Below are 16215 nucleotides of genomic sequence, written 5' to 3' on the forward strand. Positions count from 1 at the left end.
GAGTCACCATCCCTGGAGGTATTTAGAAGACGTGTAGATGAGGCGCTTAGGGACATGGTTTAGTGGGCATGGTGGTGTTGGGTTGACAGTTGGACTTGATGACCTTAGAGGTCTTTTCCAACCTTAATGGTTCTATGATTCTATGATTCTATGATTCTATTTGGATTCTAAAATCAGTAATTAGGTCAAAGAATATTTTATATCCATAGGCAGCACCAATGGCTCTCAGATATGAAATAAAATAGCTGTATGTGGAAGTGAATTTGTTGAGAGTATAAAATGCGAATGCTCAGCACTTCCTCACATCAACTTCAGTCCAGTCCATCTCTGCCAAAACCAGTGGGATTCTGCAGTGTAAAATGAATGCAACACAGTGAGATTCAGATCCCCATTTTTTGCAGGAAATGAATTGCAAGTCCAACAAAACTTCCAGGAAGTATCAGACACGCTCAGTTCAGTCAATAGTTTTGGTATGTAAATTCAGGTCCTCTGTTATAAGACTTGATTGTACATTTAACACTGGTAGGTCCATAAAAGACTGCTGTTTATGTTGCCGGAATATACAAAGAAAGAAATATTGAGAATCACTGAACCACAGCACCATTTGTTGAAAATATCTTCAGCACCATGGGGACTGCTATTGCTGTTATAGAAAAGCAGAAGACTCCCAGCCCAGTCATGTTCACTTGAGCAATGGAAATATCAAACACCTTATGCTGCTAGACAGAGTGCACACTATTGCTTTCATTTTGTATGATGCTGCCACCAGAAATGTTTCTTACTTGAGTCAGTGTGGAGAGCACACAGTTATAGCAACAGATGGATGCTCATCAAAAGACATGGCTGAAGATATAACAGATTCATTTTTTAGTCTTTGATCATCTAAAATATTCCTGCATTTAGTAATATTCCATGTATAATAATCAGTGAACGCAAAGTAAACAAACAGCTCAATTTGAATTACAGGTATGTATTTTAAAAGACATTAAATGTTCTTTTTGTAACTTTCTGGAAGAGACTCTGTGGCAGTCATGCAATGTATTAAAATTATATTTTCATAATAATACATGGAGAAATTGCAAGAATCATTAAGGATAAAATAGTCCCGTGTTGTATATTTTCCTGAAACTGAGGCGTATGATAGATTTTTTGTTAATTTGCAGTGGTATTATGGTAATTATTAACTGTCATATTTCATTTCTTCTCATGAACATCCAGCACCATTTTTAAGGGGCCACAGAACATAACATGTTCTCTGTGCCTGATGGCACTCATCATTGTAATAACTAAATACCCTTAGCCGACTGAAGTTTTGCTGTAAATTCAAATCAGAATGTGAATGTTACTGGAAAACATGCAGTTACATTTGGAGAGTTTATTTGCTAATTGTGCAAATCACTGTCAAAATTATAGGAGTATGACAACCCATGCGAATTTATCTAATTGTTCTGTGCTGCTCTATGTATAAATTGTACAGGGAATGAATTTTGCATTTGTTCGTAGGCACAGAAGAAGCGGAAATCCAATGAATCTGTAGATACAGAGCTCTGTCTTAATGAGGTAAGAGTGTGGGTCCTGTACATTTCACAGCACAGGTGTCTCCCCATAATATAAAACATTCAAAGTCTGGCAAGATTATAATGGGCTTACCTCACATTAAAGTCTTGTTAGCATTGTTATGTTTGGATACCATCATGTATTAAAAAATGATCTTACTCAGAAATCTGGAGCTGGGCTCAAAATGGCCTCTGCTAACTTTATATTTTAATAGCTGTGTAGTACATGTTTAGGCAGATCCCATGGCAATTACTGTTGCACCTAGCAAGTATAATTAGTTAATAATCTGCAGGAAACACAAGATGATATGGCTTTTAACAAATACAGAGACATCATTCTGTGGCTAAAAAAAATGACCAATTTAGGGCATGAGATGGTGTTCACATCAGGAGATGTGATGCTCCTACGTCAGGAGACAGATTGACAGCCCCAAGAGACATGAACCTCCCAGTGCTGTTTGAGTAGTCTGCTCAGCCTGACCTCCAAGGCCCCCTTTCAGACGTAAACATTACATCAGTTTCCATGTCTGTCAGTCCATATCCTTTGTACTGAGTCTCTCAGGAAGCTTAATAATTAGTGATGTACATAAATTAATTTTTACAATGTGGAAGCACATAGCCTAGGCATTGGAGCAAGACCAGCTATATAGGCATAAGCCACCAAAAGGGTGTGACCATATCTTTCAGGTTCGCCTTCACCAGTCCAGATTTGCCCAGTTCTTCTAAACAATGACAGTTCTATAGCCCATTCCTAGTTCTTTAGGTTCTATTAAGAATTTCCTGCAGATACTAGAATGAAGCCTAATAACATGTGAGGGAACAATGCAGTGATATTAACAGATCTGTTGACATCTTGTGCTGGCTAAAAGACCTTACACAAGAAGGCCCTGATAACTGTAGCTTACCATAAGAACTGCTGGTCCATCTTATCCCATACTCTGCCTGTGACAGTTTCCAAAAAACAGATGCCCAGGGCTGCGTATATGAAGGAATGTTGTGATAATTCCCCCAATGCCTCTACTACCTCAACAGTTTACATCTCAAGGCCTTCCAGTTAGCCAGTCCTAGCAGGTGATAGCAAAGTGAGGGAATGGCATGGGGATTTATCCATGAATACAGCCAGCCTCCCTGGCTCTGTAGACAGCCATTCCTGTGGAAAGTGATGCTCCTTCTTTGTATCTGCTCTTCTGGGTACTTCTAGCTCGTACCTTGGCCCATTGCCTCTCCAGGACATGGGGAGGCTTGTCGCCTCCGTAGGGTCTGAGCAACTTTGCGTGGAGTAGTTGGACTTAATGACCTTAGAGGTCCCTTCTAATCTAAATTGTTCTGATTCTGTGATTATACCTGGTTGTTTTTTGTTTTTTTTTTTTTAATGAGGATGATAAGCAATGAGAAATACTCCTGTTGCACCTCCTCCTTAAATAGCTCTCTATAATCTGCCAATCTGTACTTGCATATGCATACTGTTTAATTATTGGTAGCAAAGATGACAAGGAATGTAAATAATGCAGAAATTAAGGGAAAAAAGGCATGAGAAAGATAACTTTTCATAAGCTATAAACCTCTGTCTTTTCTGATCCCATAGATTAGATTTTATCTATTGTTATTCAGAAGTAACTTGTTATCAAAAAAAGTTGTTCTGTTGACTGTGCGAAAGTTGCAGTTTCTCTGCGGGTCCTGGATTTGCTTTGTAAAATAAACTGGCATTGATAAACTAAAGATCGCTAAAAAAATTGCCGTACTTAACAAGGGTAGGTTTACACATGGAACCCCTTCTAGAGTAGGGATTTTTTAATACTTTCTTCTTTTTTTGAATTGTGCTGTGCTGATGGTTTTATCTTTTAAACTAACTTTAAAATACTGTCATTTTAACATCTGTTTTTATACCTTTTGTATCTTTCGATCTGTGACAGTGACATATAGGTAACAGTGGAGGGTGGGACACGAACAAACAAAAGATGAATTTCATGATGTAAATTTCAATATTTTTGCAATGAAAATGTGTAATGGTGACCAAGGAAAGTATTGTGTCTTGCAGAATGCTATTGGGAAAGACAGCACAGCAGGAGTCTCCACCAGTCACATATCTTCAGAGAATTCGCTCGCTCTTCCTGGAAGCTTCTATCTAAGCACACCGCTCACTCTGATGACACTTGCACTCTCACTCTGTTTGTTCCTAAGCTCATCAGTCGTCTTGTAGCTGCATTACAAAAGGACATGTAAAAAAAAAAAAAAAAAAAATCTGTTTCCTGTCCTCTGTTGTTTATCTGGAATTCCAGGTCTGGGAGCTAAGCTGAGGCACTCCTGCTAGAACAGTTTCAGTCAGCTGGAATTTTTTTTTTTTTTCCCCTCTAAAAAAGCTTCTTGTGATATTTAGAGGCTTTGTGAAATACTTGGTGCAGTGCTACATTCCAAACCCAAAAGGCTTTTGGGCATGCAGTGTTTTAAAGAGACAGAGTGTAAATTTGCCTGTAAAGCGACCTGGTTGGATTATTTTAATAATTATTATTTTGATTCTGGCTTTTACCTGAGAAGGAGGATTGCAGTTTTCTTAAGATCCTATTTATCTCATTGAATGGTTTTGGTTTTCAAATTGATTGAACTTCAGACTGTCAAGGATGCCAGGCTTTTGTCTAATGGTGAATGTTCTTCTCCCAGAGAGTGGACTTTATGAAACTTCTTTGTTTGATAAATTGCTACTGATGTTAAACTCTTTCAGTGTATTAGCATTTTCTCTTTAAATGTTTACGTACTGTAAGTGATTCTGCGTTCCCTGCTGAGAAGCCATTAATTCACATACAGGTGTAATGTACATCTTTCGGTTAAATTCTCATAAAAATAGAGTGTGGCATAGAACTTTCTAACAGTACATTTATCTTTTAATTATAATCATCTAGCCTTAACAAGGGTGAAGATTCTTTAAATTAACAAGAAGCAGCCATTGTGAAAGCTTGATAAATTTGAGGATAAGCAGTAGAAACAAATTTTGCTACAGGGTTTCAGCTGTACAGTCTATGGTCTTCTACGCTTCCATTGTGATAATATAGTCCAGTTATTATACTGTTCGTTTAATAAAAATTACATACAATTTATTTGCTCTGCTAAAACAGCATTATCTGTTTATACATAGCTGATAATGTCAGCTCAAAAAAGTTACAGGAACTTCATGCCTTACTTCTCTTATCGCAACAGTGTAGAAGGGAAATAAACTGTGTTTTATTTCTTAGATTGCTAAAATCAGCACAAAAGGTTGGTTGATCCAATTACAAGGCAGCGGCATGCACACTCTCCCATGCGACAGGCTTTTCTCACCCTGGTGGTTCCTATTGCAGACCTTGGCATTGCTGACATGATGAACTGTTTGCAAGACCAGTTCCATAAATTGTTTTAACGGTTTGGATGGCAATATTGCTCGTATACATGATTTGATCGCTTTGGTTTTCATTCAGTGACATTGACAGCCTGTGCTGGCTCATGATGATTTTCTGTGGTATCTAGAAGGAATTCTTTAAAGCTTTAAATGTCGTCAAATAGGCAGCATTTCTCCTAAGGGCTGTCTTTATACCTTGCTGTGATGGCTTGTTGACTGTTACAAGCAGTTATGTCTCAATGATCAACAGTAATCAGTTTTTGTTTCTGTTGAAAGTAGAAGATAACTTCACCAAGCAAGGAGTTCATCATGTTGAATTTACAGATTTACATTGAGACTTACACAATTATGCCCAGGCCTGCTCTGAAATGTCCAGATCTGTTATTTGCAATACAACTATGAAGTACAAATTACTGTTTTACAAACTTCAGTGAAGTTTGGGAGTGTGCAAAATACACATCTTACTAAGAGATTATTAAACCTATTGATAAGTTCATCTTTTGAGCTTTTTCTCAGCTAACAATAAACACTTTCATAAATTCTGAAATTTACTTATGTACTCTTCATTATGGTCAAATAATATAGGTTTCAAAGCACCGTGTATGTGATAGAATTCTGGGATACTCTGTGCCACTGAACATAACAAATTAGACAGTATTACTCTTTAATTCTGTACTGATAAGAAACTGCAAATTACTTTCAAAGGCATCAGAGCTGCTTTTGGAGAAGAAATATATAGCACATCATTACCAGCAAAGCCCATGTGGTTCCTGTTGCTCTTCTTGTAGAAGCTAATCAAATTATTGAAAACTAGTGACAACAGAAAAAAGATTACGAGATTCATGATTTAAAAAATAAATCAAATTATTTTATGTCAAAAGGAGTTGATAATATAACCTATTGAAATGCTAATGAACATAGCATTATAATTCAAAAGTCTGACATAATCCAATTAAAAATATTTTCAAAACAAATTTATAAACATTACTATTATTAAATCCATCTTTGATCCACAAAGCTTTCTTTAAAATATCATTTGTATTCAGCACATTAAACATTTTAAGCAGTATCGGGAATTTTAATAACCTCCCAGTATAGTACATACTTTTTGAAGATTTTTTACATTTTGTTTGATTACATTATCTCTATTACATTTAATACCAATTATTAGAGCTTTGACACTGTGTGATCCAGAATAAAAACTATTGATCACTTATACTGTAAACAACAACCTAATTAGGTTCTGATTACAAAAGAAATTGCTGATTTGATGAGAGTTACCTTTGGAAATACACTTATGTATGTAGTAGAGGAAGAAATGGCGTTTCATATGGCTAGCCATGTTACCACAAACAAAACAGAGCACTCAAGCTTTTTTCCGGGTGTAAATTAAAAGCATACTGAATTCTTAATTAAAAAAATAAATTGCTTATTAAACAGGCAAGAGAGAAAAAAACCCTAAGAGTCTGACACTTAATGAGATTTTTACAGGCATCACCACGCAAATATTGGAGGATTTTTAGAAGTTGGATGTGGTGTGGATGATGTCAATTTAGCATGGTGACCTTGTCAATGCAGTCATTTGCTACAGTACTGGAGTATGCAAATTGCTTAAATTTTTTCCCCTTTCAGTCACTAAAATGCCATGTGTGGAGTGCTCAATGAACAAGCTTAGGCTGGGCTTTATATATTCCTTTAATACATTAATTTTATCAATATAACAATAACATAGGAGCTATCTCAATACAGAATGTACATACAGATGATCTACTGTTTAAATTGTAAATTTAACCAGTTCAGTTGTGTGTAAATTAAATCATGGGCTACCGTAAACACATACAAATCATCTTTTTCATTTAACATAATGGAACAGGCATTATCATTAGTATTATTAGGAGTGTGTATACTCTGCCATGTCAAATAACCTGATTATTGCGTTTATGTTTCTTCTTAAAAGTAGTACACACAAAGATAAAATTCAGACTGAACTGAAATATATGGCTAAGGTTTTGCACTATTTAATATTAATTCCACAAGCTAGTCCAATGAAAGAGGCACTGAAGATGAACCTTTCAGTTATTAGTAGAAATAATAGCAATTGAGGCTTTCCCCTGCCCCAGTGCAGGCGGTGACATCCACCAACGGCAGCAGTCCTCCAGGAGTGTCGGTGCAGTGACTGGGTCAGTAACGAGGAGCGCAGCCTCGTTTCATTGACTCACGGCTGCTTCAAGAGAATGTGCAGGGAGGTATGGAGCACTGAGCAGGAGCCGTCCATCTGTCTTCACTGGGGCACTGGCTACTTTCCATTGAACAGCTTCATTCCCACTGTGTCATTAGGAAGAATTAGGAGGAACAGGGATTCTTAATCATTTCAAAGCATTGCATGGACAGACTCTGTCTGGAGACCTATTCCCAGCCTTTTTTTTTTAATGGAATTATGTCCCTCTAAGACCCAACCTTTTGAATATGAGGCTGTTCACAATTTGAGGGATGTTGCAGTTTGAATCAGTAGACTGAAAACATGAAAATATACAGCTTTGCTAAGCCTGAGCAATTAGTCTGGAGATGAAGAAAACAGAGGAGGAATCACCTTGAAATCTCAACCTAATCTTAATTTGTGATTGTTGGCTTAATCATGACAATATTTCCATGGAGGGGAGGTGGTGAGAAACAACTGAAGGAGAAGAGCAAAACTCAGAACAGCTCCCTGAAGGGACATACATTTTGTGTATGTCAAGTGACAGGAGTATCTCATAGTTAGCGCTGGGACACATTGAAATAAAAGAGCTGGATTCTGCTAGGAACAGCAGCTCCTTCAGAGCAAGCAGTAAAAGATGGAAGAATGAGAATTTATTTGTACAGCAATTATAACTTTCTTTTATCAAATGCAATTGTTTGTCTTCAACACCAAGGTGGATCTACCTCACTGAAAAATATACGTTCACTGACAGGATTTCTGCATTCAAACTATTCTGGGCTAAAGAGGCCTCCAAGGTTGTTTTATGCCCATAAGGTTAGTCAGATTCTACCCGATGTCCCTGACATCAAATAGAAATATATTTGCTTCTGATGAACTTGGCAGAGAAATTAATCCAGTGACTTGTTAAATATTTCTCATCTTTAAATATTTGCTTTTTCTTACCAGCTCAGTTCCCCCTATGACATTTCAATTATTGGCTATTTCAGCTTCTCCTTTAACGTCAGAAGGTCATTTTCTCCATACTCTACAGTAATCCACTTTATAGATTTGCCTCAGTGTAGGGTTTTTTTTTTTTTAATTACAGCCTTCACTTCTGAGGAAAAAAATGTGATCAGGAATATGTCTCTACTGAATGACCAACACCTTTAAAGGGGGAGGAAATTGCAAGTTCCTATTTTATCTGTTTAGCGCTGGTTTGACTAGAACAAGCTAAAACATGATGCTGCTATTCCCCAGATGGAATTTAAAATTTGGTACTGAATAAGGATTAAAAAGTTTTAAACTCTCACAATCTTTTAGAAATATTTAAATACTTCTAATGTATTTTCCAGTTGGAATTTCAGTCAAAGAGATAAAGTCTCACTAAGTAGTATTTTTTTCAAGAGTAAGAAGTTTCATTGGGAAATTTTGATGGGTCCATTTTTAAGGTAAAATCAGGGAGGGTGATGAATTCCCATTTTTAACTCGATATAATCTTGACTTTCATACACCATTGTTCCATGTTCTCTTCATCTGAGTATGTTTGCCTTCAGGGGACGGTTATGCTTAATAGATACATATTAGATATGGTCAACTCAATAATCAGAAGCCAAGTCCTGCAATTCCTACTTAGATGCTCCATCTGTCACTCATAAAAGCCAGAGCAACAAATTCAAGATGTGGCCTAAAGATTATCTGAAGTTTAAAAGAGTACAGAGTCTACCAATTTCTCAGTAGCATTTCTTATCAATATAGATTGTGGTATTATAAATTGGTACCATCTAGACTACTCACTAAAGTTCTCTGAGCGCATTTAACCAGAGCAGCTGCAGTTTCTGCTGTTCTACCTTTGCCAGGTGCCAATAGCTGAACTTTGTCATGCATATGTTTAGAGCTAATTGCTGCCTAGATTACAGCAGCCAACCTGATCCCTCTTCAGCAAGGGTTCCCTTAGCCCATTTTCCCCTGCTTTTAGTGATTCCAACACACTTTAATTCTTTTGCACTACTTTTTAATCTGTCAAAAGGAGAATTTCCTAGAATCTAGAAAAAAATGAGTCATAAATTTAAGGGCAATTTTCTTCAAATTCCTCCTGCCAAAATACCACAATAATTGACCTCTTATGGACTTCTACCTTCCAAAGCATTGAATACCCCCTGCCCAGCACCTTCAGTCCTTATGAAACTGAGCAGGAGTTTTGGGGATTCAGCTTCCAGTAAATGAGGCCATGTTTGTTTTCAGGCTTCTTCAAGCCACTCATTCTACGAATTGATGTTATGGATAAACGTAAGTAATTAGAGAGGGTGTCGTGGCATTATGCTACTCTCCATGTTGGCCAGCTCATGTCTAACAGTTTTCCAGCATTGGTACCAATGATGCCAAGTTCCTCATGGCTCCTTCAGCTGGACATTGCTTTCACAGTAGGAGATGACGTTCAAAGAAGTCCTGCTGTTGTAAGTGCAAAAATGTTATGCCTTTTATTGTTTTATTCTTGTCTGAAATATAGCCCTCATACCACCCTTTTCTGAGTTCATCCTCCTGATCTACTTGGAAGTGCCAAAGAGCTGAAAAGGTTTGACTGATGCCACCCAGTTCTTGGTATCAGTCTCAGTAACCCAAGTCCATCTCAGGTCAGTAATCTCAGTCCGTATTTACTGACCAGTTGCATAAAAGCAGTACCACAGTGGGCACTAACAGGCAGCAGCATTCTTCTGGCTGACCACAGATGCCCTGGTAACACGAGGTGTGTTGGCACTAGCTGCTCTGCATTGTACCTAGCCTTTGTGTCTACTTCATCACCCAGGCCTGTCTAGCCCATGCGAAGTTCACTCAGACCACACTAATAAACCTCTGCAGAGCTACAAGCTGACAAGTAGATCATGCCAGGCTTGCTAGCTCCAACTCTTTAGCTGGTTTGCAAAGAATAAGAAGTTAATTTTGACCACTGCACTTGTCCTTAGGTGGAAGCTTAAAAGGTACAAAAGCTAAACCCCTTAGATTTACTGAAGCACAGGGAGATATAAACTCCTTCAAGCACAGAAGACAGCAAATCTGCTGAAACTCTGGAGTAATTTTCAAAATAAAATTAAAGCATCATGGTCCTCTCCTGATAATGTTTATGGAATAGGATATATATGACAGAAGAAAGCTTTTGTCAAGAACAGGAGAAAGCCTGAAGATGCAAAAATTACTGTTTAGGGAACCACCATTTATTTTAGCGGGAAATACTGCAGACAGCACACTGCTGAGAAATAGAAATGTGTGTCCCGATAGGTAGAAGACCGATAAATCTTTTTTTTTTTTTATTTGACTTTGTGAATTGGTCTATGGAAATTGTTCCCGTTTTTGAGAGGTGAAGCAATTCCCTTACGAGTATGCTAACCAAAAATGCAGCTGATGGGAGCACAGCGTCTCTTTCCCACATCCCCAAACCTGATTATCAGCAATGACATCCTCTGCACGCTTTGGCGTGGGGCAAAGGCTTTAACCCCTAAGTGAAAGTTAATTCAGGAAGAGTGTTTGTAAGGATTGTTAGCGGTGGAACAAAGCCCCACAGTGGATTGCATCTGGCAGTCGGGAGTGCGCAACCCAGACTGAGCTGAGTCACACACTGCTTGGAAAGAAAAGTAAGTGGAGGTAAAAACTGAAAGCAAAAATACGGTCTTGAATTTTACATTATGTCCTCTCTGGGAGGGTTGCAGTAGAAGTGAGGCATAAACCCAACCTCTACCTCTTCCCAGTACCCTCCGTTGTTTCTGCATAAGAAAAAAAAAAAAATTTCCAAAAGGCAGGTAGTAGAAGAAATTGCTTCAAAGCACTGCAACACGTGGGAAACTTAACTGGTGGCAATTACCAATGTCCGTGTTCTCCCCACCCCCAAAATTATTGCTCCTGAGTTTGCTTAACAGGGTTTGTATGAAGGTTTTTGTAGCATTACGTAGTGCTGAAATGATTAGCTGTGATTAGTACCGCTCATGCTGGGAAGGTGTATGTGTCTCTCACCTGAGGCCATGTCTAAATTTGCACTTTTTGATTAAAGTGCAAGTTGACAAGAGCTGCAGCAAAGAGGAAATAGCAGGGGAAGGCTCAGGTAAAAGTAATTTTTGTTACATCGCAATGATAAAGGGACTAATTGAGGGTGGGCAGACAGGATGCAGATAGAGGTAACTGGTAGCATTTGGACCCAGGAAGACTGGCATTCACTGTGAACTGAGGATATCCAATGTTAGTATTTTCCTGCTTTTTTTTTTTTGCTTTTTTTTTGCTCTTTTTCCAAAACTTTCTGTCTAGAACACACTTCCATTTTCTGGAGGAAATTCTTACACGAATAGTTACCTTCTTGTGTAAATTCTATGCTGTCTTATGGATTTCTGTACATCTCACTGCAGGTTATTATGTGTCAGGTCTTCAGTCGTAATGGCTGGTAATTTGTTGTAAAAAAAATAAAAAAACTGTTCACTTGTTCCTGTTGACTTAGACATTGCTCTGAGGACATTGCTCTTTGGACCGTCCACACTTTGGAAGTCAGTTCATGATGTTTGGCGTTTTCTGTTAGCATAATCCTCCTGCATTAGTATTGTACATATCCAGAAAACAATCCCTCTCAATAAAACATTATTCTCTTTTTTTATTAAAAAGCATGTTTTTGTGAGAAAGATTTCCTGGTTGTTTGTTCTGTTTTGATTTACACAAAAGAAAGGAAGCTTGACTGGCAAAAAAAAAAAAAAAAGGAAAACAAGCTTATTAAAGGTTGATCTCATTGTTCCCTGTTGTTTTACAGTCCACTATGATCTAAGAAAATAAGAAATAAAGCTTTTCCCTTTAAATATCCATGCATTTGCTTGCTCCCTAGTCTTTTTGTGTTAGTGAATGTGGCCTGCAAAATTACAATGAGCAGGGAATATCAGATGGAAATGATGGAAAGACGGGCACAAGAGCGGCCAGCTGGCCCTATTCATACTTGTTCACTCTCTGGCACGCAAACACGCCTCCACACCCATCCCACCCCTTCATCCTGCCAGGCCAGAAAGAGAGGGCTCGCTCCTATTTTCACACAATGGGAGCAAAAGAGCTGCAAAGGCTTCGAAGACAAAAGGGTCTGTGGGGTGGGGGGGATATTTTAGGAAATGCAGAGTGTGCTGGAAGGGGAAAGGGAAGGTGGACAAACAAGCTTTCATGATGCACTTGCTCGTGTTGATGACTAGAAACCAGGAAAATTATTTCAGCATTTAGTCATATTCAAACTGAGACTTAACAAATGAATATATTATGGGCAAAGAGCAATCACACCCACCCGTGAAAAAACTGCTGCACAGCAAAGGGCAGGCCAGAGCATCTACCATTTTAAGGCCAGAGAGTTTCAACTGCTGTTGTCTCGGAGAGGGAAAGCAAGGTTTGGGGGCAGGATGCAAGAAGGAAAGATGGGAGTAGTAGAAATGCATGTAATCCAAGAGGAAAGAGCTGCTCTTTTACGGCTGAAAATACTTTCCCAGCTAACACAGCAGCAGGTCACCATCCCACATGTTCACCATCATGTTTTGGCAGCTCCAGAAGGGGCTGGAGTTGCATGGGGTGATGCAAGCAGGAGATGTTTAGCTGTCCTGGCATCGTTTGCTGCTCAGATGATCTGTGTTTTTGGAGGGGAAGGCAGCAGAATCTGTATGGGAGCATCCAACAGCTCAGCTTGGGTTCCTGGACCACCTATTGAGGTTCCTTGGATTTAGGAGTCACTCTGCTGCTATCACGGTCCTGTGCATAAAGTGCTGCAGGTACTTCAGCTCCTGCAGTGCCATCTCCAAGTGTTTAACCATTTCAAAGACACAGAGTTCGGGAATGTGATGCACAAAAGCAATCAAAATACTTGAGAGTGTGAGTTAGCATTAGCCTTTCCTCCTACCTGCTTTCTCTCTCTCTATGCTGCCACAGCACCAGCGCTGTGGAAGAGGAGAGTAGGGAGGGAGAGACAGCAGCGAAGCCTCCGTTCGAGAGGTACAGCTCCATGACAAACTCGCTGAGCAGCAGCCTCTCCGGGGACAGATGAAACCAAGCTGTGTTCGACACCACTAAGCAGCCAGCTATATGTGACCAGATGGGTTCTTTTGTGTGCGTCATCTGTGGGTTTGATTTTTAGGTTTTGTTTTGTTGATTTTTTTATTTTTTTTTTAACTTTTAATTGTTACTATTCACACACAGGATCCCTTTGACAATTTCCCTCTGGGTTGAGAGATAATGGCAACAGGGCTACTTCTACTGGACGAAGACCAACTGGGTAAGTTAGTATCAGGGTTCTGCCTAGAAGGTGCACAAACAAAAGCCGTTGTGCCACATCATTGCCCTTCTTCCACATGTCTATATTTTGCCATTAGTAAAGAATGATGCCTCATAGCATCAATCTCTTGTCATGACAGAAAGGACCAGTGTCCTCATGAAGAAATTGTATTTTCTCTCCACTGTCCTGGATGCTAGGTGTTAAACAAACAACACCCATCGCACCAGCCAATTTGTTTGACTTTTGGTAGGAATGTTAGTAAGGGCTAGTGATACCCAGATAAGTAGGGTTATCTACTTTAGATGATGTTTATAGAATCATTTCAGTTAAATGGGTTGAGTTATGCAGAGACATTTTAAATGACAGCCTGGTAAGCAGATGAAGAAAGCAGTTTGACATCTTCAAAGCAGGCATGGACATGCTAGAGGGGGCAAATTGGCCAGCTTCCCGTTAGGAGTTTTCTTAGAGATGCAGTTCCAGTGTGCCATTAAATCAGTAGAGGGTCTCAGCTGTCTAGGACATGGATTTTGAAAGGTGGTCTTAACCCTTTTCGAAGCAAGCTCCTACAGCTCTCCAAACCACTCTGCCCAAGCAATCGGCCAGCCCCAACGCTTGCACAGCTTCTGTGTTGGCAACAAAAACTGTCTGTGTTATTGTCTGCTTCATGCTGAATTCTGTTTTACATTCAGAGACAGGAGTATGATTTCCTGAAACAATTTTTTGTTAACAATAAACTCAATTGTTTTGGTGATACGCATGTCTTTTTTGGCCCTGAGTACAAATTACACCCCCTAATTCTGCATTGCCAAATTTTTTTATCTATATTAATTACAGAAAACTGCAGAGCAACAGCCAGGAACAAGCCAAAACAGGGTCTGGGAAATGTTGCTCCAAAGTAATTGTGAGAAGGTTTTTTGTTGTTTTTTTTTTTTTTCCAAAGAGGATGCTAGAAAATATGCTGCTTTGAGGTAGAAAGCATAATTCACAGAGTCTCTAATAAAAAACACATTTATGTTTTGTAGCATTATAAAATAAAGACTGGTAGTCTATTGCTTTGGAAGGACCTGGCATTCAAGCCTCTGAATTGCTATTGTATATATTTTTTAAAAAAAGAACAATATTCCACCAACATTCGCATCTAAACAGATGATATTTATCTCTGGGTTTGCAAGTGTGCCACATCCCTCTTGCTTTCAAAAGAGACATTAATGCAAAAATCTTAAAGAGAGACAGTTGCGAAAATGTCTCACAAAGTACCCACACAGAGATATAGAAGCATAAAACCAAAAATTAAAAAATAAATCTACATTCACCAATGCACCGCTGACTTCATTCTGGATTGGAGAGGCTTCAAAGGTAGTATTAACCTGGCTGAGCAGTAATATTTGCCTGTTTGTCAGAGGTCAGAATCTGTGGCTATAAATACAGTTTAGCTTTTATTTGTCTCCAAAACAATATTTGTCAATACTGCAGTGCTGTTTTGAGCAGATCAATGGCTGCACATAACTCACTGCCTGAGGGCTTTATTATTAATACAAATGTAGGTAGGCTAAATATTGAGTGACATTATTAGAAAGGGATTGTCCTTCCCTCTGTGACTTTGACTGATGTCAAAAGCTCCCTGACACATAGCCAGGATTCTGCTCGTACTTGCAAGAAACTCTCTCTCCCTCTCTGCCCATCATGGGAGTTGTTGAAAAATCTAAGGAAGATTATTCAAACTGAGTTTTGGAGTGTTAGCAACCTGAGTTACCATACAGAAAGAAGTTTGCCTTCTTGGGTGAAAGGCTGAGTCATCTCTGTTCAACCTCCTCAGTGGGATGGGATTAGACCAATTTGTGAGAGGCTCCAGAACCTTCGTCCTCCTTAAATGTAGCACACAGGGCTGTGGCATAATTAAGAACTAGCATGTCCTGGTGTCTCCAGTTTAAATTAATGTCTCATTTCAAATAAAGAAAGAAGCACATGTAAAAGAAAAATATTTACTGCTGAAGCAGGAGACTTCTCCACTTACAACCTGGTACCTGTGTCACCTCAGACAGTGCGATCCTCGCACATCGGGGTCTACATGGATGTTATACTGCCACATTAATCTGACCTGAGGTTGGTCACAAGACCTCTTAGTGCAGTCCAATGCCTGCTGCGCCTCAAATGCCACCACTTGCTACAGCCCCAGTGGGCATCAGAAGCAGCCAGAAGCGAAACTAAGGAAGATGCTTTCCAGGCATGCAGCTGGCTGTAGAAACCGTCCTGTCAGGTCCGGTGGTGCCCAAGTATCTGATAAGTGATTAGGTGACTGACTGGTAGCTGTACTGTGTTGTTCCCTTGAATAATATTCAACCTGAGTTCATAACAGAAATTCTGTTGACCAAAAAAGAGATAAATAGCTACATATAATGCCCTTGGTTGCTAGCACATTAAGTATTACTGTGAGATTTCCTCCTGTCGTGGTTTAACCCCAGCCGGCCACTGAGCCCCACGCAGCCGCTCACTCACACTCCCCCAGGTGGGATGGGGGAGAGAATCAGAAGGGTAAAAGTGAGAAAACTCATGGGTTGAGATAAAGACAGTTTAACAGGTAAAGCAAAAGCCACGCACACAAGCAAAGCAAAACAAGGAATTAATTCACTACTTCCCATGGGCAGGCAGGTGTTCAGCCATCTCCAGGAAAGCAGGGCTCCATCATGTGTAACAGTTACTTGGGAAGACAAAAGCCATCACTCCAAACATTCCCCCCACCCCCCTTCTTCTTCCCCCAGCCTTATATGCTGAGCATGACATCACATGGTATGGAGTAGCCAATTGGCCAGCTGGGTCAGCTGTCCCGGCCACACTCTTTTCC

General features: G+C 39.4%; 1 protein-coding gene across 1 annotated transcript in view; it reads left to right on the forward strand.

The window, feature by feature from the left end:
- The window catches only part of GFRA1 (GDNF family receptor alpha 1), a 145253-nt gene extending 140594 nt beyond the window's left edge, over positions 1 to 4659 (forward strand). Inside the window, exons 8-9 of the mRNA XM_009586012.1 lie at positions 1504 to 1560; positions 3595 to 4659. Of these exons, the coding sequence (XP_009584307.1) occupies positions 1504 to 1560; positions 3595 to 3756 (219 nt within the window). The 3' untranslated portion in view covers positions 3757 to 4659. The remainder of the gene's footprint in view (positions 1 to 1503; positions 1561 to 3594) is intronic.
- Positions 4660 to 16215: the final 11556 nt, after the last annotated feature.

Source organism: Fulmarus glacialis, unplaced genomic scaffold (genome assembly GCF_000690835.1).
Source record: "Fulmarus glacialis isolate BGI_N327 unplaced genomic scaffold, ASM69083v1 scaffold14009, whole genome shotgun sequence".
In the NCBI taxonomy this organism is placed as follows: domain Eukaryota; kingdom Metazoa; phylum Chordata; class Aves; order Procellariiformes; family Procellariidae; genus Fulmarus; species Fulmarus glacialis.